Below are 26,814 nucleotides of genomic sequence, written 5' to 3'. Positions count from 1 at the left end.
TCTGCAGAAATGAATGCTAAAAAGCGTGAATTTTACTTCATAAAAATGATTCTCAATAATTCTAACTAAATTAGAAAAAGAGGAGAGAGCCATCAATAGTGTTATATGTGTGTTGGTAGCAAAAATCAGATTATACTAGTTGAACAGTAAACAGAGTTCTAAGAAGCAGGAATGGTAGACTTCTTGAGAAGTTTGATGAGACGAGGAAGAGCGCGTTTAAATGGTAGTTAAGTGGACACATATGATTGTTTTTAGTATGAGAGAACTTCAGCATATTTACAATGAGAAATAGTCCTTGGAGAGGCAGTGAATATGACGAGTCTGAGACTGCAATGGAGACTGATACCAGTTTGGACAGACAGGTTTGTTGCTTGGGCAGAACGCTGAAGACGGCAATCTCAGTGCACTCACTTTTCTAAACAAAGAAAGACAGGAGGCCATCTGCTGAGGGTGAGAAGGGCTGGGTGGAGTACAGGATTTTATTTTACAACACGGAGGTCATCTTGTGGAGTGTAGCACGATTTCTCGAAAGGAAAAAGTGATGGGAGAATAACCACAGATTTGGTAAGAGGGTAACTCAGATAACCATCCTCCTCCATTTTTGCTCACATCTCATCTTCTCCTGAGGCCTACAACTCTGATCATGTTATTTAAATACTACAACCTGATGCCCCCTCCAGCATTCCTGTCCTTGCTTGATTGTTTCCATAGCACTTAAACCTTTCTAACATACAACCGGGGCAGGGATGTTTGGATTCTTCACTGAGGAATCTCAAGAGCCCAGAAAATGACTTGACTCATAGTAGACCCTCATTAACTATTTGTGATTGAAACAGGTGGGCTTTCACATCTCCCTTTGAACCTGGGTCACATGCATACATGCATAATCCCTAAATCCTGAAAATGTTAAAAGAACTTTATAGCAATGTGGAAAAGCATGTCAAAAAGAATAATGGAATGTGAGGTAAAGGAAGACTTCGGCTGTAATTCCTCCTGTGGCCCCAAGAAACCGAATTTACTACTCAATGGCTTATTTTCCTTATCCACAAAATAGGAATAGTTATATCCCAGTAATAATTGCTTAATTCATAAAATTTATGCTTGAGATGTCGGAGAAAAGGCTTTGTAAACATAAAGATGACTGGATTATGATTGTCACTAAATTATCAAGTACTATTAAGACAGAACTAGATAATGGAGAAAAAACATATTGAAGGAAATGCATTTTAGAGATTTTTCTGCATTAGTAGGGAGAATTATCTTGTCAAATGTATTGGAAACAGTTCTCAAAACTACTGTGTGCAAGGTCAAGATGGATACTGGAGAGAGGGAAAGCTTTTAGCAAGACTAGATTTTCCTGAAAAGAGCTCCCCTTTCCCTGAAAGAATAGCATTCCCCTAAACTAGATTACCCTGTCTGGAAGCAGGTAAGTACAATGGTTTCTTGTGGAGGTAGATTAATTACTAAGTCTGGGGAAAAGGGCAAAATTCTGAACAAAGAATCTATGTCTATTCATGGAGATATGCATGACTAAGTTAATTAATATCCAATGACTGAAACTTCGGGACTCATGTTGCAAAAAAATGAACCACTGTAAACAGTGGGTAAGTGTACACCAAATGAAGAGGCAAGAAGGGACTGTGCAAGGAGCTTGCCAGAAGGCCTGGCACCTGAGCCTGTTAGGAAGCTCCACCATCAGGTGGCTGCGTTCATTTTGCAGCATATGAAAGACAGAATTTGACCCAGCACCACTATTCTCCAGAGAATGCCTAAGATTTCACTGTGGACGGCAATAAGAAAGTAGGAATAACATGGCAGAAATGTACTTTTTAGGCAGCTCTGTTGAAAACATTTTTATAAATAAGGCGGGGAAAACCAGTAATTTTAATTTCCTTATCCCTAAGGATGATTCAAGACTCAAACCTCTGAAAAAGGGAACCAAGAGTCCTTGCTTTAAGGATTGTTCTGCTGGTTTTGGTAGATGACATGAAACGGGAAGCAGGTGGGAAGTCCTGTTCCCAAGGTTTTAGAACACATTTCTCTAGAGGAAAATGATAAGTTAAATTATAAGGGTATATATACATTAGGGGAGGGATTATGCCTGTGGGACACTCAAACCACTGGTGACCTATTTTTAGCCCCAGCAACTAAATCTTCCAGGTATATTTCAAATACTTCTCAGAAGTGCAAGGAGAGCAAAGGCAAGAATAAATTTCAAATTCTCTATTCCTGCTGCTAACCTTCCGATCACAGTTTTAAAAATGAGTCTTTTCCCGGTTAGTCTACCCAAACTGAAAGACTTTCATTTCTCTGGCTTTATGCTTACTTACATTTTCTTTTATTTAAAGTACTTTCAACATTCTAACTACTGAGAATAAATCAAGGGTTAGTATTAAAACATTTTTTTTCTGAATTAAAGTCTTCTCCTTTTATTCTAAAGTAAAAAGAAACCAGAAAAGAGCAATCTGATTAGCTATATGGATCAGTATTTTATTAATATTGCTCAAAACATAATCATATTTCCATTTGCGAAATACATCTCTCATCTTGCTCCCTAGAGAATCTGGAAACCATCCCTCCACCTTCGCTGAGCTTACAACACTGTAAGGGAAATGCCTGGAAGCCACACAAACGAGATCAGTTGCGGCTCCTTCTACAACCATCTCATACATGACTGGGGATGAGAGGTGCTGTGCCAGACTCCATAACCAAAGAGTTTGCATTTTGACATCCACGTGAGAGATATGAGAACCTGGATCCCTGCAAAGTAGACATGGAACTAAGATTCTCAAAAACAGCTCTGAGACTCGTAACAGGATGACAGTCTCAGTGAAAAGGTAGTGAAAACAATAAAACAACAAAATAAACTAGTGAACCAATGCAGAGTGATGACATGGAAGGATGTTTGGTTTCAGGTAGGTGGAAAGGGACGGCTGTCATCCTGAAAATGAGTATCCACAGGGAATGTTTGGGGTATGAAAGTCGATTTAGGACATTAAACTCTAATTAAGTTCCAGCCAATGCTTTTCCCAAGACACATGGTAAATAAAATAAACACAAAGCTATTTTGGGAGGACTTGCCCTAAATCTACATCCAGGAAAATTTAGCTGAAGATGAGTTCATAAAATAAAGTTAGAAAACATACAAAGAAACAATGCACTATGAGCAAGAGCCAGAAGATAAACTAGAAAGATTGGAAACCTCTCTCTGCCAAAAGCATTTCAAATAATAGTTTTATATCAAACAGGTAAGAATAAGAAAAATCACTATTTTAAAAAGTGGGAAAGTTCACGTTACACGGTATATGCATTCAGGAAATTGTACAAAATGAATTTCTGGATGAGGAGTGGGGACTGTATTTCTGTAAGTTCTGAAACTCTCTTTTCTTCCCCACCGAGTATACACAGAAACCATAATACAAATTTCTAAGACTTCAAGAAATCATCCAATTAATGTAGATTTGTGCACATTTAATTACTGCAGTGATTGTATGAATCAAGTAATCAAAAGTCTGGCCTATTTTTGAGGCTTTTCAGAGTAAAGATACACAATTCTCATTATAGGGCTTGCTCCTCAACACCACAACATCCAGAAGAGCTGCATTTTGTTACAGTCAGAAATATGACCGAGAATAGCTGCATAATAGTGTTTTATAGCATCCTTAATGTCTGACTTTAATTACGGCTTTAAACAAGTATCTCTATAGCAACTACTGTGTATTTTTATGCATCACACCTGTCAAAAGCAATTGGTTTCTGAACCCAGCTTTAAAATGTTTCATTCTCAGGTGAGGCAGTAAGAACTATTCTCAAAATCAACAAAGACTGAGGCAAGATGGCAGGCTCACGGTGAGCAGCTGTCAGGGATGAAAATAGATGACTATAATTGCAAAGTGGAGCTTGCTTTGACATCTGATGGCAGGACAATAGTATGCTACCATCCTTCTGTGGACATTCCATATGAACACACAAAACCTATCCCTCGGCCTGATCCTGTGCATAATCATGAAGAAACACAGGATCAAGTGCTGAAAACCAGACTGGAAGAAAAAGGTGAACACTTTGAGCAAGGACCCATGATAGAACAACTTAGCAAGATGTTCTTCACCACTAAGTACCGTTGGTATCCTCGTGGAGAGTATCATAGACGTCGTAAGAAACTGAATCCTCCAAAAGACAGATGATGTTAAGGTTTTCAGTAATCAAAGAGAAATGTTATCCTGTGTCTCATTTACCATTTGAGAAAATGTAGTCACGTTTATTCACTAATATGTTATATAGTAAAATAATAAAATGTCTTTTCATCTAAAAAAAAAATCAACAAAGACTGACATCTAAACGAAACTTATGATTTAATATTTAATAACCTCTCAAAGTAAACAAGGTACAGTAAATAAGTACAAATAAGATTGTACTCATTAAGCATATGACTTCAGGGGGACTTATCTAAAAGAAGGATAATTTAAATTTTCATTGTTAACTTTTGTGGCTAATAATATTAAAAATACTTGTATAGAAATGAGAGAATAAGGAACGTTTCTGGTAGCTTTGTAATTGTTAAAAATGCTAGAGTTGCATGGGCACTTACTTTGGATTTTGAACATTGTAAGATATAAAGGGAAATTACAGAACTTCTAGTTCCTTTAAAACATTTACAGGTTAAAAAAATCATGAAAGTAGAAAAAAGACAAGACACTTTACTTCTCGACATTACTAACCTCTACCTCATCCCTAATCATGTAAAGACAGTTTTTTTCTTTTCTATTTACCCTCTGGTTTACAAATGAAGAATCTCTATTCTTTCACTAAGACGCTGGTGACTTAGATTACTAATTCTAAGAGTATTTGCATTTCAAAATAAAATGTAGCCCAAAATCTGGCTGTCCATTTATCCCTGGGCACTGCCTTGCAGTATCAGGCCACCTAAGTGACAAACTGCTTAAAAGAATGACTGTCACGGATGAATGGCAGTAATGGCTTTGGTGCACAGGCTGGCTTTACTTATTTCAGTTCTGGTTTGTATCTTTGACTTGTAGTCCCTACAAATGCTTCAGTTTTCTTTCTTTTATTCTGATGTTTTATTTTGTTTTAATTTGTCCTCAATAGCTTCTCCTATTTTTGGAACTACCATGTCACTAATTGTTGAATGACAACTCATATGTGGGTAAATGAAACCAAACAGTGAAGGGTTAAACAAATTACTGTTCTCCAAGAAACGAGTGTTCTTTGGGGGAAATCCTTAAGCCACACCAAAACCTAAGATTGTTTTTTCAGAGAGTGACTGAGAAAGAAGCCCCAGGTCGTCACCCCACCATGGAAGAAAGTTCCCAAAATAGTGATGCCGGTGGAGGCCAGTCTGCTGAAGAAACGGGTGATTTACAAACATTTCTGATAAATTTCTCCCTGTCCTAACTGCCTTACAGTGTTTGCTTTTCCGCTCTGGTTCACCACGTTGCAGTAGGTGCTCTACTGTTCTAAGGAACCAGAAACCTTCCACAGATACTCATGAAGAAACTGCCTCAAGACTTGAGATGGATATGAAAGCCACCTCTTAAAAGTAGGGACCAGGTTTTTGGTTTGTCAAGTTTCCCTATCAGGCAGCTCAAAACAGACAATAAACACCGTGGATGCTGGTGACTAACACCTCCCCAGTGCCTCTCTAGATCAGCTGTTGGGGAGCACTCAGTTGTCAAATGGCGTAAGTTAACCTGCAAGGCAGGCAGACAGTGAATTGGACAGTTTAGGGCAATAGTGCAGAAGATGGGCTGTGCTGTCTTGTTAGAAGCCGTATTCTCATGGGCTGCTGACTTTCCAATAGTTGATAAGTATCTGGTAACTTTTGACTAAAATGATTAGTTCCCAAGATCCTAGGTGATGCTACATAAAAAGAAATAATATTGAATTGGGAAGGATATACTCTGACAATATTGATGATAAAATAATAATGATAATTACAGGAGAAAATGAAACTTTTAAAAGAAAAAGTGGAAGAGCATTAAACTTAACTGACAGTTCATCAAAGCGGGCACTTTTTTTTTCAGAACTAGTCATAAACCTCTGATATTGTGATTGATATTTTCCTAAATCCAAGATTAAAGAGGTCTCCAACAGAGGAGTTCCTTTAAGATTAGGACTGACTGGGTTTTAAAATTCTGAGAAGACAGGATTAGGGACTATGGACCATGCAGATTTTGACTGGTTTCCAGCCCCAAAGCAACAAAATTAACCACTGAGGAACTGATTCATATGAACGAGGCAAAAAATAAACAAACAAAAACAAAAAACACATGTATACTGACATATACCTTGGAGGCATTTTGTATATTTGAAATTTCATTTGCATTTTTAGACAATGGAGTAACTCTTTTGCAGGCTGCACTAAAACATACACACACCACTGAAGAAATCAGACTAGGAATTTCAGCATTCATTTGATGTTTCTGGAAGTCAAGGAAAGTAGTCAATTAAAAAATAACTCAAAGACTCTTCTTTTTCACATTCAGCAAGCATATGATAATTAATGGCAGAACAGCTTACCTAGGACAGGGCTCTTCCTTGAACTTAAGTTCTGAGAATCCACAATGTCTTCTGTTTGCCCATCTGCTTCTACCTCTGTTTTGTTCTGAATCTCTTTTGCATCTTCACTAAGGCAAGTTCTTATGCTCTCTTCCTCTTCTGAGACTCTCTGGACTGCGGTGGCAGCACCAGTAGTACTAACATGAGTGGCGGCAGCAGGAACAGTGACTGGTGTGGGAGGAGGAGAGGCTGGAGGAGTTGGAGGAGATGCAGCAAAGGAAGGAACTGGGGAAGGGGCGATGGGAGCGGAAACACATTCCACTTTCATTTCTTCTGGGGGATTTTCCAGAATCTCCAATTCAAGAGTCAATGGCAACACCTCTTGTTTCACTAATTCCACAATGCTCTCTGTGGCTGGTAGTTTTTCACTAACTCCATTCATTTCATTAATTAGGTTAGTACTAGAAATCAGTGGAATATCTTTAGGTGCTACACTACAAGATTTCTTGCATATATCATCAATAACATCTATCTGCAAAGGATCTGGCGTTTCTTTGCAAGACGTTGGGCTGGGAAGAGGAATTGCGTCTTCTTTTATGGAGGAGAGTTCACATCTGTCATCTAGAGCAGTGGTGAATACCGGCTGGCTACTAAGAGCAGCAGAGATGGGGGAAGCAATCGTACTTCGAGCAATTGGAGAAACAGCAGTTGGTGATGGAGGCAGAGGAAGCTCTGGTATGGATTCGACTGCAGCAGTCTCAGACATCTGGCCCACGTGTTCCTTCTTCTCTCCACTAAGGACTAGCCTAAGCACTGGGGAAGGAGACTTTAACACTGGATCTGGTTTTGGCTTCTCCTCTGGGGAAGAAAAAGAAGAAAAATTTTAAGAGTAATTCCAGGATCAGAGATTACATTGCATTATTTTGGACCAATTCTTGTAATCTCTTACCCTACATCATGGGCAGGAGCAGAAGAGAGACCAAAATGTTAGGTGTCATCTGCCACTTCAAAAGCATTGTCATATTTTTTTTTTCTAGTTACATCTACTATTACTTTGTCTCCAATACATACAAGGTTTATTTTGGAGAGAAAGAATCACTTCACCAAATGATTATGCCAAGAATATAATGGAAAAGCTTATCAAAACTGAAGCTAAACCATTATTGGGATAGGAGTGGGATTTTTCTTTAATGTAGAGATACCTTCATTTCTACTATATCTTGTTCCCCATAGAAATTGTTCCTGCCAAGGATACACTACAGTGGTAGGATGGTTCAAGGCCAAATAATTGGAGATTAAATTATTATAGACTGATATTTTTTTCTCTATAATTTCTACATTTGGGGGAACTTTTGTAAAGGACATGTATTACAAAAACTATGTTTTAAAAAAAGATACCATGGTGTCATTCATCATCAATGAACTTTAATATCTATCAGTGATACCAAGTTCCTGAACATAAAAATTCATTTAGAAATTAATTTAACTCTCACTTTTTAAGAGGCATGTAACCAGAAATAATGTTGAAGTTATAAAAATGGAAATTTATCGGAGTGGCTGGATGGCACAGTTGGTTACAGCGCGAGCTCTTAACAACAAGGTTGCCAGTTCAATTCCCACATGGGATGGTGGGCTGCGCCCTCTACCAACTAAGATTGAAAATGGCGACTGGACTTGGAGCTGAGCTGTGCCCTCCACAACGAGACTGAAGGACAATGACTTGGAGCTGATGGGCCCTGGAGAAACACACTGTCCCCCAATATTCCCCAATAAAATTTATTTTTTTAAAAAAAGAAAATTTATCTTGTCTTCATTGTAAAAAAAAAATAATTCTTTACAGAGAAAATAAAGTTAATATTCAGAAAATCAAGTCCAATAAAAAAAACACAACATTTATGTCTGAAATATTTGAGAATAATATATAAAATGTGTGTCTGTGTATAGACACAGAAAGAATGAGAGCGAGAGAGATAAATTGATAATCATAATAAAGATTACCAGAAAAAAGTAAGAAACTCTAATTCATGAAAAATCTTCATATTTTAAAATTCCAGGTAAACTGATATCTGATTCATCTCTGGGGGGATGAAACCAAAGGAGATTCAATTTAGACTGGTTTGTAGCCTTGTGCTTCCTTAGCACAATAAACAGGCTCCAGTAGAAAACCAGACATTTGTATGTTCATCAAATGCAAACAAAAATTTTAAGCTCTACTAAAAGACAATCTAAACCAAAAAAGACTTTACTTTCTCTGTCAGAAATCTATAGGCATCACTGAAAATGAGTCTTCACAATAAACTGTAGTTAACGATGTCAAAGAAAATATGCTCTATTAATCAGATAAACAGATGGAAATATTACCATCTGTTAAAGACTGGTAAATATTAGCATCTGTTAATTCATTCACTGCAACTAACTTGTACTGGCCTTAAAATTCATTTTAATTTACGGGAGTAAAGGCTGGTGCTTCTTCAACTGAATTGTGCCTACTTACTGTAGTGGAGACATAAATAAGATCAATAGACTGACTGCCAAATCCTTCAGACTAAGTTGCCAGGACATGAGACAAAAATATTTCAAAGAAATATGTATATTATGTGTATACGTCACATATACATAATAAGTAAATATTTATTAAAATATCTGATGTAACTAATTTCTAACTCACTGGAGTAACTGCTACATGGGTCACCCAGATTACCTGCTACCACTACATGAAAGCACAGAATAACACTCTTTACGACCACTGAATGAAACCTAGATGCAGTAAATTAAACAGTAGAAAATAATAACCCTCGCATTAACAATCTAATGAGAGTATGTGGATTCAATTATTAATTTCAGGAAATAAAATTTCTGATACTAAAATTAATCAAACAAAAGGAGACCTAGGACTGAAACTTCTGTATACTCTTGAGAAAAATCTAACATTAATGAAGAAAATTTGAAACAAAAAAGTTAATTATTTTGACAGCTCCTCATTCTGAAATAAAAAATCATTTAATTCATTCACTAAAGCTTTAATATAGAAAGCTGACAAGTATAATACAGTAGATCTAATTAAAGAACACTGATTTTTATATCTTTAAGAACTTTTAATATTAAGATTATGCTTTGCAGAGCCATGGTGGCTTGAAATCTAATATACTGCATTAAAAATGTTTATAACATTTGGCCATCTTTAGGAACTTGTGGGAATTCCATTTTTAAGAATTTTTTCTAAGGAAATGATCATCCAAGAGTTAGCACAAATAGAGGTCTGGAATATTTAAGGCAACACTGTAATAGCAAAAAAAAAAAAAAAAAAAAAGAAAGAAAGAAAGAAAAAAGGAAATAGACTAAATGTTAGCAATGGGGGATTTATTAAAGAAATGATGGTCTGGGCAATCATTTAAAATCGGCTTTTAAAAGAGCATTTAATGACATGGAAAGTTGTTTACAATAAAAGATATACTTTTTAAAAAGCAGGGCACAAAGCTGTGTGTAAAGCATAAACCTAATTCGGTAGCTTAAAAAAATATATAATACTAACATATATGCATATGAGCAAGTTTGGATAATGAGATATTTTTTCTTTCTTTTTATCTGTAGTTAATATAATGAATGACACATAGGAAGGAAGAAGAAAATAAAACGCTCCCTTTTATTCTCATATCGCAGCGGAACCAACTGCCTAGACAGGTGCTATTGGTGGTCATGAGCCTCACGCGACTGACAGGGTGCTGCTGTCATCTAATGGGCAGAGACCAGGAATACCAAGCATCCTGCAATTTGAGGGACAGTATCACTTGACAGAGAAGAGCCTGTCCTAAATGCCAGAAGAGCCCCACTGAGCTACTTTACTATAAATAATTGAATTACAACAGAATACCATTCACTGAATACCTACCTGCTCTACACCAAGTGCTTTCAAAAGGCAGTCAGAATAAGGCAAAAATAACTTTTATTTGTATTTAATTATCCACGCCATATTCTCAATACACTACGCTGAATGCACTCCCTCAAAAACATCAAACAAAAATCATTTAAGCCCCCTGCCTTTCCACCATTAATACCAGCCGAAAACTTAAATTCATTCAACAGTCTTTCTCTCTACAAACCAAGCTGAGGTATTCTCCAGTGTCTTTATAAACTACCCAACAAATGGGAAATAAGCATATTTGTGTAGAAACTTGGTCTTCATGTAACCATTCTAGCTGTTCATATCAAAAACTCTAAGAAAACCAGAAGCTTAATAATGGCAGCTAACATTTATTAAATAACCACTTATTATGTGCCAGGAACTGGGTCAAATACCATATGTACACAGTGTCCTTTAATTCTTAAAACCACCATTGTGGTAGAAACTATTATGTCCCTATTTCACAGATGGGGAAACAGAGTTTTAGAAATAAGGTCATATAACTAGCAAGTGCTGGAACCTGTAAGTGATTTTCAAATCTTACATTCTTCCAATTTAGAAAACAAAAAATGCTTATGAAAAAGTAATTTTTAGGTGAATTAAGCTGGTGGGAGACTTTGGGGCGAACATAGGATTCTGTTATCTAGTGCAAACCCTCAGAAATGACATTTCCATTGGAGAAAAAAACCAATCTGATGGTAGAATAGACAACCTATTGATTCTGGGGTAATATAGCAGGCTTTGAAATCCTACTTCGTATCTTACTTTTGTAGGATTTTGTAGTATTTTGTATCCTACTTTTATTTCAAAAGAAATCTACAATTAAGAAAAAAATTTAAAATTTCTTAACAAAAATTTTTTTCTGAAAAATGGTGAACCCTATCTAATGTTATTTGAATTTCATACATTTGGCTAAAAAACAAACAAAAAAAAACCCACTCCTCTGAGAACTATTCTATATACTGCCAAGCTATGGGTAGAATTACAAACAGAAAATTAGAATTACTACTGAGTTTTCTGGAGGACAGTTGGTACCAGCAACTGCAGACAGCAGTAGTTCCAAAGAATTTCTTATAAGCTCTATGAAATATACTTAAAATGAAAGTTTTTCTTTTCATCAAGGTTACCTGAAGTATTTTGCAATTCTACCTACATCTATACCATGCATCAATTTAAAGTGTTGATTTTATTATTCAAATTTCCACTAAGCATAAAAAACCGAGAGGAAACTAAGATTTCTGCATTCCTCCTTCTGGAAATCAAGGCTTATATATGATAAAATGCAGGTGTCTAATAAACTAAAATTCTTAGCAGGTCAGAGCTATCATTATCTAGGAATATATGAATTCTTTATTGTGGCCCAGGTATAGAGAGAGTCTGCATAGAGAATATATTTTAAGGCCTCTTTGCATGCTAAGTATTCAATATGTTTAGTGTAATTCTAACCAGCAAAAAGATTATAACTGCAAAAGTCATTAAGTTTTGAAGGGAATACCCTGAAAATTATTCTCTACTCAGACTGAAAACATTCTGAATTTTGACTCAAAACTGCTTTTATCATTGGGGGTAGGAAGTACTCTTCCACAATACCTATGATTTATCCTTCTGTAAGGTGAATGACTTTTAATAGTACAACATTTAGCTTTAAGCATGTATGCGTCTCTAACTCTGAACAATGCTGAAAGAAGTATTCGACAGTGCAACTTTTAGAAGCATGCCAGGTTAGGATTCGTTATCTATCTTTTAGTCTAAAGCTATCTTGTAAAAAGAATACAATATAGGACAGACTTGTCTCGTTCAAGTTTACTAGCTCCTCAATACGCAAGGGAAAAAATTACAATTATATCATCTTTGTATCCTATAAACAACACTGAAATTAAAAATTAGAAGTTTATAAGTGTGATTAACTTGCCGTCCCGTAAAAATCCAATATTAAATACCTCCACTTTGATTATGTGCCAATTCCTAAATGCTTTTACAAAAATAAAAGCAGAAAGTGTATCTAGAAAGTGTATCTATTAACATAGATTATTAAGAGATTTAAAGGAATGAATAATTCAAGAAAACAGAAAACAAATATAATTTCCATTCATTCTCAGAATGATCAGACGTGAACAAAGCATGCTGAAAAGTCACTTGCTTCCCCCTATGCCTAGTGAGAACTATTTCGCAATTTTAGCTAGTCAACCTAAATCCAATCAGACAGGAAAGAGAACCTATGATATCCCACTTTCTGGCATGAGATTTTCCTTAACGTTTTCTATTATAACCCAAAAGGATTTCTTTATTTCTACACACATTTGGCACTTCACAGTCAAAGTCAACAGGAGGAGATACCTTTGTGATTAGTGATTCCTGCATCACCAAATAATGACTACAATTTACTAAGCACTTTTCATGTGCTAGGCATGTCCCCACAACAACCGTGAGGTAGGTCTCCTTCTGCAAGTGAAGAAATTAAGATATACGGCATAATGACTCATCAAGACCAAATAGCTATTGCATGATGGAGTCAGGATTGGAACTCAGTACTATCTCCACCTGAGGCCACAGAAGCCATCCTTGTAAGAAGAAATATTTCAGGTTTTTAAAAATACCAAGAAACACAGGAACATGTTGAGTATATAAATAAAACTGCGTGTTCTTGTAAAGCAGTAGATACTTTGATTTATTCCCCCCAACCTTGTTACACAAAAAACAAAAACAAAAAACAGTTTAAGGCACCTAAGCTTTTATCTACAGATATATATTGACAGTGAAGCATTTTAATAAAATGTAGGAAAAATTTTTACTTTACTTTCCTAGATGTTGAACACTTTGATTTTCCATCTCGAAGACTTGTTTAAAAGTGGGTCATCTAAATAATCCTCAGATGTTTTTTACTCTTACTCTTAAATGCTAAGGGTAATGTATTAAGAAAAAAAGAGACTAAAGAGGGAGGAAAACAGTCATACACAAACCTTGCTTCTGGTCGCTAGCTGCAGTGACAGGGGTGCTGGCAGCAAGATGAGCGCTCTCCACAGTCCCATAAACCACTGGGCTGTGCTCGGGGACCTGGCTGGGCAGCTGCTGGGATTTGAAGTACAAAAAAGGGTGATAATGAGCGTGCGAACATAAAAACTAGCAACATGGAACCCAAGCAAGTGGGAAAGACAGAGAGAGGTAGGAAAATTTAAAAAAAGAAAAGCAAGGAAAAAATATATAGGCCAATTTAATAAATCCAAAAAAGTACATGGGAAGACGGGGAGAAAAGTAAAGAGGCGGCAGGAAAGGGGAAGGAAAAGAGATGATTACTATTAACCACAGCAGAGAAGACAGCACAACAGTCATTAGTACAATGCATTCTCCAGAGTTCCATCTAAGGAGGAACAGACTTGCAACCAACAATAGATGTCACATCGGAGAGGGAGTAACATCCTCCCACTCAAAGACCAAAGGGATTTGGTCAACTTCACTTATAAACTACGTACCTAGCAAAGTAGTTCATCTGCCAAAAGCAGGATAAACAAAACATGATAGGTTTTAAAACTAGTTACTGATTCAAGAAAATAATACTGAAGGGTGATTCTTGTCATTTGTCTATATAATTGCACAGATGAGAGGCAACTTGCAAAGTCTCTAAAGGCACTTTCACCTTAAAATGTGTTTAGATTCTGAGTCAAGAATGGTGTCTTTACAGACTTAGATATCTATAAAGTATTTGGCTCTTCAGAGTTTAGAGAAAACTTTCCTTTTCACTCAGTATATTGAAATCAAAAATGTTCATCAAATCCTAGTAGATAGAATAGGTTGAAAAAATTGCAGTCATTGTTCAACTTAGAGGGAACAAGAATTACACAAGAAAGAACAAGAACATTCATTCTACATCACATTCCAGGCAGGTATTTGTTCTGGATTTGAAGGATAAACAAAAGCCACAAAATGAAGCAGTGTCTCTCCTCGGAGATCTAAGGTCATTTTTTGGATAGCTATAGTCTCCTGTATTGAATCTGTCAGTGTTATCAGAGCAGAGCTCCCCGCACAATTCTGATTTTGTTTTTGTTTGGGGGTTCTTCTTGGAGGGTAGGGGAGGGGGAAATTAAGGTGTGGATGATTCTGGGTGGATATGGCCACTTAAAAGTGGGAGTTAATAAAAAATTTTTTCAAGTCAGTAAATCTCATGTAAACTGGGACTATAAAAATGGAACATATCAGTTTAGACATATCATTTATCATGTTATTTAAGTAACAATGCTTTTCAGAATGTACAACATGCAATTTATATTGGACTATATATAGAAAAGATAGGAACGGGAGAAATAACCATTGTTTCACCTATTCATTAGATGATGAAAGTGCTCATATTCCACAATTACTTCTAAATGAACACTATTAAAATTATATTTCCATTTATAAAAAATGAAGTTACTGTTTTCACTTTGAATTGTGGCCAAATAAACAAACAGTGCTGCCACGATTACTCTTACTTTGAATCCTTAGTTCCAGTGGGGAAAAAAATTGTATTACTAAAATTCAAAAATTCAAAAGCCTTCATAGCTATAAATGAAAACATGGACTCAGTTCATGGCTGAAAATAGCTCCAGAACAAAAGGAAAATTGTTACTTAGTATTTATTAAATAGTTATTCACATATCCCAGGAAAAATCTGTAAAGTATGTCATTTATCTAAAAGGAAGAAAATGTTAACTCTTCCAATTGCCTAGGAAATTAATAACCAAAAATAAATGGGTAACTGCTAAAAGTAGGTCATTAAAATGACATCTATAGATAAGGTGAAATGTTTAAGACAGTAAAAAAGGCGACTGACACCTATAAATATGCATAGATCAGAGAAATTTTCAATCTAAGATTAAAATACGTTCAATCACATTAAAGAGACAACTGTACATTTTTAAATTAACAAAGCCCTAGGAAGATTTTATGTATAAAGCATTTATAAGAAAAGAATGATAAAACATGGTTAAATCATAGCTCCAAATCCAAGCTCCAAATCCAAATATCTAGGACATACAGCCACAAAATGCTAGGAAACTACTTTTCAGTTTCCTCAACTGTAAAATGAAAAAGAACTAAAGATCCTTTCAGCTTTAACACTCTTTAAGCCTCTGATAGTATCAAGAAAATGATAGTAGCATAGTAACATACTATGTAATCCAATACTCTTGTTTTAGACTCTTTTTAATGTAGGATAATCTCAAATTTTAGCTTAAAAGCTCTAATTTCAACTCTTCTCTCCTAAAGAAATAACTATAAACAGTCATGGCTTATGTTATCTAATTGATAAGTCACAGAAATCAGGAATCACTGGTTATTTTGACTCAAAACATCACATCCAATGTTGTATGAATTTGGTCCCTATCAGGAAAGGAAGTTTTTGGGTAGCTAGAGAACTCAGGTACGTGATCTATATTGCTGAGGATATTTTAAGGGATTTCAAAAATCACTGCACTTCAGTCACTTTCACTATTGGGGGAAATAACAATTTATAAAAATAATTCTGGAATGGCAATTAGCAGCAAAATATAAAATAATTCAATAAAGATGACCTGGAAGTCAGAGTTAAAAGTTTAGGGTTGATCTGGCAACTACACATTGTTGCAATAATAGTTCATACTTTATGTCAAGGCCTCCATCCTAAAATTTTCAAAATCAAGGCTCTGAATAGCAAAAGAAAAAAAAAAATTCTCAATTTTCAGCCACAGTGATAATGGAGCTTAAAGTATAGGAAGATATTAGATATCTGATAGCATCCAAGAAGTGAATTCCCTTTATAAATTCTACTCCAGAATCTATACTGTTGGAAAATTTATATATTAAATTTGAAGAACTGACTTTAAGGGATAATGGTAGATTTGAGCCCAAATACTACAAGAATTAATTTTTTTAAACAGAGTGTTTACCAATAGGTAAAACAGGCAACACAAATCTTGTATTGTCTTAAATACTTCTTTGTCCAATTTCAATTCATTTCTCTTTACATAGCCACATTGTTTCTAACCAGAAAGGAGTCACCTTCCTTTACTATCTATCTTAATCTTGTGTATGACAAGATGCTTAAGAGGGAAGTTAGATGGGGGTCAGCAATCCATGGCCCAAGGACCACATACCTGGTTTTGCACTGCCCGTGAGATTAAGAACTTTTTACATTTTTAAATAGTTGGTGGAAAAAAATAAAACGAACAGTATTTCTTTAAACATGGAAATTATAGGAAACTTAAAATTTTAGTGTCCATAAGTAAAGTTTTATTGGGAACAGCCACCGGCATTCATTTATATACCTCATATAGTGCTTTCACGCTACAATGGCAGAGTTGAGCAGTGGTGAAAGAAACTATGGCTGTAAAGCCAAAAATATTTACTATCTGGCCTTTTATGGAAAATGTGTGCTGACCCCTAATAATTGAGAGAGAGCCAGAGACTCCAAATAGTTATACAAATATAAGCAAGATGCTAATGGAATTTGTTATCATCATAAGAGGCTATTTGAAAGCTTGCCATTTCATCATTTTAGGTATACAGTTGACCCTTGGTATCACAGAGGATTGGTTCCAGGAGCCCCCATGAATACCAAACTCTGGAAATGTTCAAGTCCCTTTAATAAAATGACGTAGTATTTGCATATAATCTATGCACATCTCCTATATACTTTAAACCATCTCTAGATCACTTATAATTACATAGTGTAATGTAAATGCTATGCAAATAGTGGTTATACTATATTGTTTAGGGGATAACGACGAGGAACAAAAAGTCTGTACATGTTCAGTACAGACACACCGTCACAGGCCTAAACACATAGCACGTGTCAGCAACAATTAACACTTTTTCCTGAACATTCTGAATTCATGGTTGGTTGAATCTGCAGACATGGAACCTGTGGATAGGAAAGGCTGACTGCAATTGATTTTTCAAAGTCTTATTCAATGACTTTAAAATAATCCTTGTAACAAATACCTCGTGTTTAATATATATGAATCCTGAGGATAAACTAGTACAACCCCCATTGAGAAACATAAAGATTAAGAAGTAAAAAAATAAATGACACAGAAAAAGAAACCCCAAAATATGCTTCTTTAGTAAGTGGGAGAGAATTCTCCCGCATTCATTCATTAGAAATGTGTGGGTGTTTACCTCTGGTGTTTACCATATACAAAACATTGAGAACCCACTGGTGACTTCAACAAACAGAAATCCTTAGCTCCACGGAGAGTATATTCTATCAATGGAAACATAGTAAAGAATAAACCATATACATGTAATGGAATATTATTCAGCCATAAAAGAGAATGAAATCTTGCCATGTGTGACAACATGGATGGACCTTGAGGGCATTATGCTAAGTGAAATAAGTCAGAAAGAAAAAGACAAACACCATATGATCTCACTTACATGAGGAATCTTAAAAAGCAAACAAACAAAAACAAGCTCATAGATACAGAGAATGAGTGGTGGTTGAGGGAGCAAGGGATGGGCAAAATAGGTGATGGGAGTCAAAAGGCACAAACTTCCAGTTATAAGCTGCAAAGATGTAGTACACCCCAGGGCGACTACAGTTAATAACACTTTATTGAATACTTGAAAGTTGCTACGATTAAATCTTAAAGGTTCTCATCACAAGAAAAAAATTCTGATACTACTTATGGTAATGGATATTAACTACACTTACAGTGATGACCATTTTGCAATATACAGAAAATGGCAAATTATTATGCTGTATACCTGAAACGAATATATTACTGTATGTCAATTATACCTCAATGAATAATTATTTTTGCTTCATATTTAAAAAAAAGAATACAACATAAAATTAATCATTTAATTACAAAAGCTATAAATGCTATACTGGAGTAGTAAGAATGCAGAGATAACATATTCTGGGGTTCTGACTTTGTATGTGGATTTTTCAGGAAGCAACATTTAGGGTGAATTTCAAAAAATGTGAATGCAGGCATGTGGGAGGCATAAGGGAGGAAGTGTAGGAGAAAGTATTTCAGGCAAAAGAAACAGCACATATGAAGGCTCTGAAAGGAAGAGTAATACATAATCAGCCAACTTGGGGGCGAGGGGGAGAAGAACACAGGAAGAGCTGGGGACCTCTGTGAAATGTACAGGCCATACCAAGGGTTTTGGTCTTTGTCCCCACAGCAGTGGGGAGGCCTAGGGACAGGTTTAAGCAGCAATGGGACATAATCAGATTTATGTTTTAAAAGAGCTTTCTGACTACTGCATGGAGAATGAACTAGTTATAAGAACACAATACGTAACGTTACCGTAGTAGCCAAAGGGAAGTAACTTTGGCGGTAATAAAGGGGGGATTGAATGAATTTTACTTAATATAGGAATAAAGCTGACAGAATTTGGTGATTGATTACATAAGGTAGGGAGGGGATCGATGCGGGGGTAAAAAGATTCAATTTCTGGTTTGTGTGTGCCAGTCACTGAAATAGGGAACACTGAAACATCAGGTTTGGGGTGTCAAAGGACTGGGGAAAGGAAGACCATGAACTCGAGTTTTGAATTGAGCTTCCTGTGAAGACACTGAGTGTAGAGATCAACCAAAAAGTTGGACATGTGACCTGAAGCTCAGACAAGGATCCCTTTTTCTGTAACAATATACGGAACGACATAATCCACATCTCCTTTAACACAAGGGTAACAATGCACAATAAACAATGATCACAGTAATAATGGAACAGTAACAATAAATGCACCGAATTCTAATGCTAGAATCACAGAATGTAAGGATTAGAGGAGATATCAACCAATGGATCGTTTTTCTTTTTCTTTCTACAATTTCCCCAAGAAACTACCAGTTTAAAAAATCTTGAGTGACATGAACTTATATTTCCAGCGGGGGTTTGGACAAGTCTAAGCATTAGTTTGTTTCCACCACTTTATCCTACGTTCTTGGTTGCTCTGAAACAAGAATCTTCTCTCTTCCATGGAAAGGTCCTTCACGGGCTAAACTGGTAACAAGCATCTACTGACTGCCTTACTAAGTACCATGCATCCAACCAGGTGCTGGGAAAACAGTGCTGAGTAAGACACGGTGCTCCTTACATTCATGGAGCTAACATTCCAGTGGTAGAGACAAACAACAAGCCTGAAAGTAACCCCGTTTGTCAGACAGAAGTTAATGCTGTGAATAAAATTAAAGGGAAAGGACAGAGAGTGAAAAGGGGTGTGATGGTGCTACTATATGGAGTGGTCAGAGATTGTATTCCTGAGGAAGTGATATTAGAAGAGACTCCTGAAAGGGGAAACATGGTAGACGTGGCTGGAATGTGGAAGACGATTCCAGACAGAAGGCACAGTAAGAGCAAGAGTGGTAGGTAGAGGCAGCTTGGAAGGCTGGACTAAGGGCAGGAAGATCCGCAGCAATGCAGTATTATGCAGAAGAAGAGAGAAGGAGAAGGGCTTAGACAGCCAGCCAGAAATCAGACGAGGTACGTCCTCATAAGGACCTCCAAAATTCTATGAGTGTGGACTTTTTTATTTTTTGTCACCAGTGGAAAGACATTGGGCAGTTTTTCGTGGGGAAGGGGTGTGACAGGATTTATATTTTAAAAGAGCCAGTCACTCTAGGTGTTCTTTAAAGCATAGACAGAGAACATAAACACATTTTTCCAAAGAAGACATACAGGTAGCCAACAGGCACATGATAAGATGCTCAACCCCACATCAGGGAAAAGCAAATCAAAACCACAATGAGCTATTACCTCACACTTCTTAGAATGGCTCTCATAAAAAAGGCAAGAGAGAACTGTTTGCAAGGATGTGGGAAAAAGGGAACTCTTAAGGTGCTCTGTTGGTTGGACTGTAAAACGGAAAACATGGAGGTTCCTCAAAAAATTAAAAAGAGAACTATCATATGACCCAGCAATTCCACTTCTGGGTATTTATATGAGGGAAACACTACCTGGAAAAGATACATGCCTCCATGTCCATTGTAGCATAATTTACAACAGCCAAGTTGTACGGAAACAACCTAAGTGTCCATCAATAGATAAATGGATAAAGAGAGAAAATGTAGTGCATACATATGTACACGTACACACACACACACACACAGAGATACATACACACACACACAAAGGGAACTTATTCAGCCACAAAAAAGAATGGGGGAAAAAAGAATGAAATCTTGCCATTTATGAAACCATGGATAGATTTTAAGGGTATTATGCTAAGTAAAATAAATCAGAAAAAGGCAAGTATCATATGATTTCACTTATCCGTGGAATCAAAAAATAACAAGCTCATAGATACAGAGAACAGATTGGTGGTTGCCAGAAACAGGGGGTGGGCGAATTGGGCAAAAGAAGTCCAAAGGTACCATCCTCCAGTTACAAAGTAAGTCATGGGGATGTAATATACAGTATGGTGACTACATTTAATAATAGTACTGTATTGCATATTTGAAAATTGCTAAGAGAGTAGACCTAAAAATTTCTCATAAAATTTCTGTAACTATGTACGGCTGATGGTTGTTAACTAGACTTATGGTGATCACTTTGTAATATAAACAAATGTCACATCATCGTGTTGTATACATGAAACCAATAGAATGTTATATGTCAATTATATCTCAATAAAACAATTTTCAAAAGAACAGACAGAGGACAGGCAATCCAGATGCAAGGAGACGAGGGGGGAGTTGCTGTTGTCTAAGGGAGAGATGGAAGTGGCTTAGAGGGTAACAGTAGCAGTGACAGTGGTGAGATGACACAGACAGGACTTCTAATATAATGGTTGTGGAATGTGAGATAAAGAGTTAAAAGACAACTTGTAGGCTCATCAATTGAGCAACTGGGGTAGACTGTGTCATAATTTACTGAAATAAAGAAAACGGGAGCATATCAAACACCTGAAGAAACAGTAATGCAAGGTTCAGAAACTCAAGTGCCTTTTTAAACCAATAGGTGACCTAAAAGGGTGTAAAACAATTAATAGAACAGTGGTACAAACTAGAGAATGTATGCCCAAGTTAAAAGCATTCAGATTAATGAAAACAATTTTTTTCTTTAAACACTAATCTGTCAAAACAAAATACATCTACAATACAGAGAACCTCTTCCTTGAAGGCAAAGAACGGTTGCCAAGAGTCGGAAATGATGAGGGAAACCCAGACACTCAAGATAAAAGCGGTCAGGCTAAACTAGAGGATTTAAAATGATTTTAAAGTTCCAATGGAAGGAAGAGTGAAGAAACAACAAGAAAAACTCTAAAAAACAAGAATAATGTGGATGGCATTCTCTCTCTCTAATATATTAAAGTGTATTATAAAACTACAGTATTAAAGACAATATAGTAATAGAATATAAAAGTCCAGAAATAGACCCAGGTATATATAATTCAGCAAATAATTAAAACAAAATCTCAAAACAAGGAGGCAATGATTATTCAATACATAATACTAAAACAAGAGCTGAGTCATTTGGTTAAAAAAAGGAAGCAGGATCCAAACCTCACTGTGTATATACATCAAAATAATTTCCACATAAATAAAAAATAATCAAGCCCGGGCTGGCCCGGTGGCTCAGGCGGTTAGAGCTCCGTGCTCCTAACTCCGAAGGCTGCAGGTTCGATTCCCACATGGGCCAGTGGGCTCTCAACCACAAGGTTGCCAGTTCAATTCCTCAAGTCCCGCAAGGGATGGTGGGCAGCACCCCCTGCAACTAAGATTGAACACGGCACCTTGAGCTGAGCTGCCACTGAGCTCCCAGATGGCTCAGTTGGTTGGAATGCGTCCTCTCAACCACAAGGTTGCCGGTTCGACTCCCACAAGGGATGGTGGGCTGTGCCCCCTGCAACTAGCAATGGCAACTGGACCTGGAGCTGAGCAGCACCCTCTACAACTAAGACTGAAAGGACAACAACTTGACTTGGAAAAAAGTCCTGGAAGTACACACTGTTCCCCAATAAATAAATTAAAAAAGTCCCGTTCCCCTTCCCCAACCAAAAAAATCTTTAAAAAAATAAAATCAAGCCCAAGTACTAGAAGAAAATATATATATGAGTAGTTTTATTATTTTGGGTGGGAAACTATTTCAAAGTATCAGCCCCAAAACATCAATTATTTAGGAAAACACAGGAATTTGTGAATATAAAAATTTTAAAACTTCCATGTTTTAACTTTGTTAATAAAGCACCATTAACAAAGTTAAAACAGAATCATCTACCTAGAAAAAAATACTAAATATGTCAAAGGGATTTGTTTAACATGTAAAGAACACTTATAAATCAGAAATAATCATTAACCAGAAAAAAACCATCACCTTGAAAGAAATGTGTATGGAAGACATGAACAGATAATTCATACATACACACAAATAACCAGTACACATCAAAATTCTTTACTCCACAAAAATCAATAAATAAAAATTAAATGAGATTATTTTTCAATCTATCAAATAAGCAGTAATGTAAGGAAAGGGGTATTGTCTTTTACTGCTGGTGAAGATGATCTGGCACATTTCTGGAGGACAGGTCACCACACCACATCCCCAAAACAGGTACACAAAGGTGTTCCTCACAGCACTGTTAATATTCATGACACACAGGAAAGAATAGGAACACCCATCAATTAGATAGAGCACTTAAATGAAGAAATACTATGTAGCCTTAAAAATTAGAATAATACCTATAGTCAAATATGAACAGTTCTGCAAGATCACTGAAAAAAAAATAGTAGTTATAAAATGGCGTGAATGAACGAAGATATATTAAATTATAGGTATGGACATGTGTGTGTGTGCATGTGTGTGTGTGTGTGTTTGTGTGTGTGTATACATATATATATATATACTTAAAAATGTCTGAAAGGTTATTCACCAAAAAGTTAACAATGATTTAATCTGAGTATTAAGACTTAGGGTTACAACTTCTTTCTTTACTACTCTTGTTGTCCAGTGAAGATTTATAATTTTTATACATATGAAAGTTAAGTCATGTTAATTCTGAAAACTAATTTTCAAAATCTGACAGCTTCTTGTGATCTCTTTATAATACTTGTGATCCCCTATAACTATAATCATAGTTGGTAGATGATTACAAGTTGCAATACCATTATTCAATGTCTGACTGGTAATAAGTGGTAAAGGACAGAAATTTTGCCACCTATGCAAAAATTCAAGTCACATTTTCTTCATAATTAGGATACAGATTTAGAGTATCTAAGGTAAAATCATACCACTTTAACAGCGAAGGTTTTCACAAAATTTGGTGAAGATGTATAAAAAAACATAGTTCAATTAAAAACAAAGAATCATTTAAAACAAAATAAATTTAAATGTTATTAATGTGTCTCATAAGTGGATCTTTTCTTAAAGATTTTCATTAAACTATAGCTAACATACAGTATTATATTAGTTTCAGGTGTACACCATAGTATAAAGTAGACCTTCATTGGGATGCCAAAACAACTTAAAACATACTTGCTCCACTGGCATCCAAAAGAAGGTAAGTATCTCAAAAGTGGCCTTAAGTCAAATTTGTTCTCTTTAGGAAATTCCTACAGGCAATGAAGCTGAAGAAGCTTGGTTTTACTAAAAATTCAGGACAAACTCCTGTTGGAGACAGACCTGATGAAATCAACAACCCTACTCTATAGTTCTAAGTAGGACTCTGACAATCTGTGTACAAATTCATTTGAAACAAAAAAACAAATTAACCATTGCCAGCAAGGATCTCTGTTCATCAAGACATCTCCTTTAAAACCCGAGAGAATACACCCCAGCTTAGTTATCTGTTTAAAGTCTACAAGGCTTTCCATATTATTGAAAAGTACCATTTTTAAATCAAAGAAGGTTCTAATGAGAAATTATTTATTAAAGATAAAGAAAAATGTGTTTTAATTCAACAACCACTACCTTTACTGCAAACCTCACTAAAACAAAACCATACCTTGTATGTTTCAAGGCACAAAATAATATTCACTCAGCAGTGCCTACACTGAGGTGACAAAGTGACGCTGCCAAAGTTCAGATCGGATATTTTAACATTACATAGGTATCTCCTTCAAAATCTTTCTGCGGGAACTTATCTATTTATTATTCTACCTATTATGTATAATATAAATACGACCTAACTTTAGTTAACTATTGTTGCTAAAACTATGAAATGAACTAATTAACAAGTGGTCAGAATTTAAGGTTTCCAGGTATCAAGTTTATAAGAAGCTCTCCAGAAAACTGAATAACCTGATGACTTAGGTAATTTTCCCAAATGACAGGAGAGGCTGTATCTTTCCTAAGATGTGCCAACAATCAATTTCCAACCTTTTCCCTGCCCCTACACCTATGGCATAGGACTCTTTCCCCGGTTATAACTGTGTTTCACTGTAAGAGTGATTCTTAAAACACAAAAGAAATGAGAACAAAAGGGAGTAGGGATAGAAAGAAAGGTATACATAGCTCATTAAAAAAAAAAAATTAAGTGATTTTGATACACAACTCCATGCCTTTGGAAGTAGACAATTTTAGAAGCCTTCTTTATTTTTACCCTATAGGGTCCTTTGACTTCCAGGCATCTAGCACATTTCTTAATACAGAAAATATTCCTTGTGCCTAATTACTATCAACAGCCGAGATATGTAGCTGAAAGATTTTGATGCTATGGGAAAGTACCAAAAATTTCCCCTTCTTTCCCACATTGATTATTTAATAGGGAACATTGAGATTATGTAGTACAAATACTCATTTTATAGATAAAAAACGGGGCTTTAGGGGCTTGATGTTCTGACCCCACGACATCAATCTAAGTGACAGTGTGGAGACCAGCAGCAAGTGTTCTAGTACTCTAAGATGTCCCTCCATACACCTCTGTGTACTGTGATCATCTGAATGGGCACATGTATGCATCTAGGTGTTTTTTACATATTGCATATTTGAGAAATAAAACCTCCAAGAACTATTCTACAGATCATTTTAAAACTTAGGAAGCAGGACAATTTCAAATTCAATCTATTCTTTAGGGCAAAAACAGCAGCAGCAAAAACCTGTTTCTCCTCTCCATTCTCACGTAAAGCCAATCAATGCACTTTCCTTAGCTCTTCTTAGTCTGATTGCTTGCCAGAATCAAACTCATTATCCACCTCTGCAAACTTCCCTGTGCATTCTCCACGTTAAATCCAGGCATCCAAGCTTAAAGAGTCACCCCTGACCCTTTCCTCTCTCTTATACCTAGGGGAACCATGCACCCCTATTTACCTGTACAGTAATGGTGTATGCCTGTTATCCCAGCAAAATAATTAATAGCATCCCCATTCACTTCTAAAACTGCCTCAATTTATATGATTATATATGGTCACCCATTTTATAATCCTTACTTAGTAACCAATTGCTAAATATTTCTCAAACTGGCTTCCTCTTCTTCACCTGACTTCCTAATTTATCACCTTAAACGACAATAGTTTTCTTTTCATCAGATTTGGCATCTCCATGTGCCTTTTTGCACATGCTGCCCTTCTGCCTGGAATACTCTTCTCTCTCTTTCCATTTTGCGAATACCAATCTGGGAACTCAGATTAAATAGCATCTTTGCTGTGAAGCCTCTCAGACCCTTGGACTCATTCTCTGTGCTTCCTAAAATAACGATAATTGTAATATTGGTAACAGGTAATATTTACTGAATGCTCATCATGTCCTGACCTTAAGCAATATTTTAAGTATTTTGCCTCCTTTAATCCTTATAATAACTCTATCTGATAGGTATTATTTTCCTCATTATTTAAAATGGAAGCTAAGGCTCTGGAATATTAAGTCACAAAATTAAGTAGTGGAACTGGGACCTGAAACCAGGTATGTCTGATTCTAAGCCAAAGATTTAAAACTTTCCCCTGTACTACTCATCACCTATACCACCATTAATAGGTTTTTATGATCCAATACATTTGAGTCTGTGCTGCAAAACTCTTGTACCACTTGGTCACCTCGGTGCTTTCATAATTCTCCGTATACATTTTCCAGGAGGACCAGTTATTTCTTAGTAAGTGTCCTCTCTCTCCCTGGGACTGGGACACCCTCCTTGATAAGGAAAGGCTTTGCTATTTACAACATACGCACTGTGGCTCAAAGCAGGTACGCCATCAGGCCAAAATCAATCCAGTATTTACTACTCAGTCATAAATTCTGACACAGAATTGTCTCATCTGCAGTCTTACTAATTAGAATGTAGTTTATGATCTATATCTAGAATTAGGCCGAAGTTGGCAAACTAGCAGCTTTTAGGCTAACCCTAATGGGTTTTCTGCAGCGGGCACAGTGCTATCTGTTTAGCAGAATTAGTTGCCAACATTTAAAACTTGGAGGTTTTTTCCCATAAATAGAGATTTCTAGCTTCTTTTGAAACACTGGGTCCACATTGTAAATACTGTAACCATCAGGTGGTAGGGACCG

General features: G+C 36.1%; 1 protein-coding gene across 50 annotated transcripts in view; it reads right to left on the bottom strand.

Annotated features, from left to right (window-relative positions):
* The window catches only part of EIF4G3 (eukaryotic translation initiation factor 4 gamma 3), a 283,752-nt gene that overhangs the window by 88,593 nt on the left and 168,345 nt on the right, over nucleotides 1–26,814 (bottom strand). For 33 of the 50 annotated variants that reach the window (XM_081055110.1, XM_081055106.1, XM_081055152.1 and 30 more), the window contains 2 exons: nucleotides 13,378–13,486; nucleotides 6,538–7,374 (listed from right to left, as the gene is read on the bottom strand). In XM_081055110.1, coding sequence (XP_080911236.1) covers nucleotides 6,538–7,374; nucleotides 13,378–13,486 — 946 coding nt within the window. The remainder of the gene's footprint in view (nucleotides 1–6,537; nucleotides 7,375–13,377; nucleotides 13,487–26,814) is intronic. The other 17 variants (XM_081055128.1, XM_081055107.1, XM_081055150.1 and 14 more) reach the window with 1 other exon arrangement.

The sequence above is a fragment of the Rhinolophus hipposideros genome, assembly GCF_964194185.1.
Source record: "Rhinolophus hipposideros genome assembly, chromosome: 8".
Classification (NCBI taxonomy): domain Eukaryota; kingdom Metazoa; phylum Chordata; class Mammalia; order Chiroptera; family Rhinolophidae; genus Rhinolophus; species Rhinolophus hipposideros.
The sequence above is the reverse complement of the archived record's forward strand: the minus strand, read 5'-3'. Positions and strand labels throughout refer to the sequence as shown.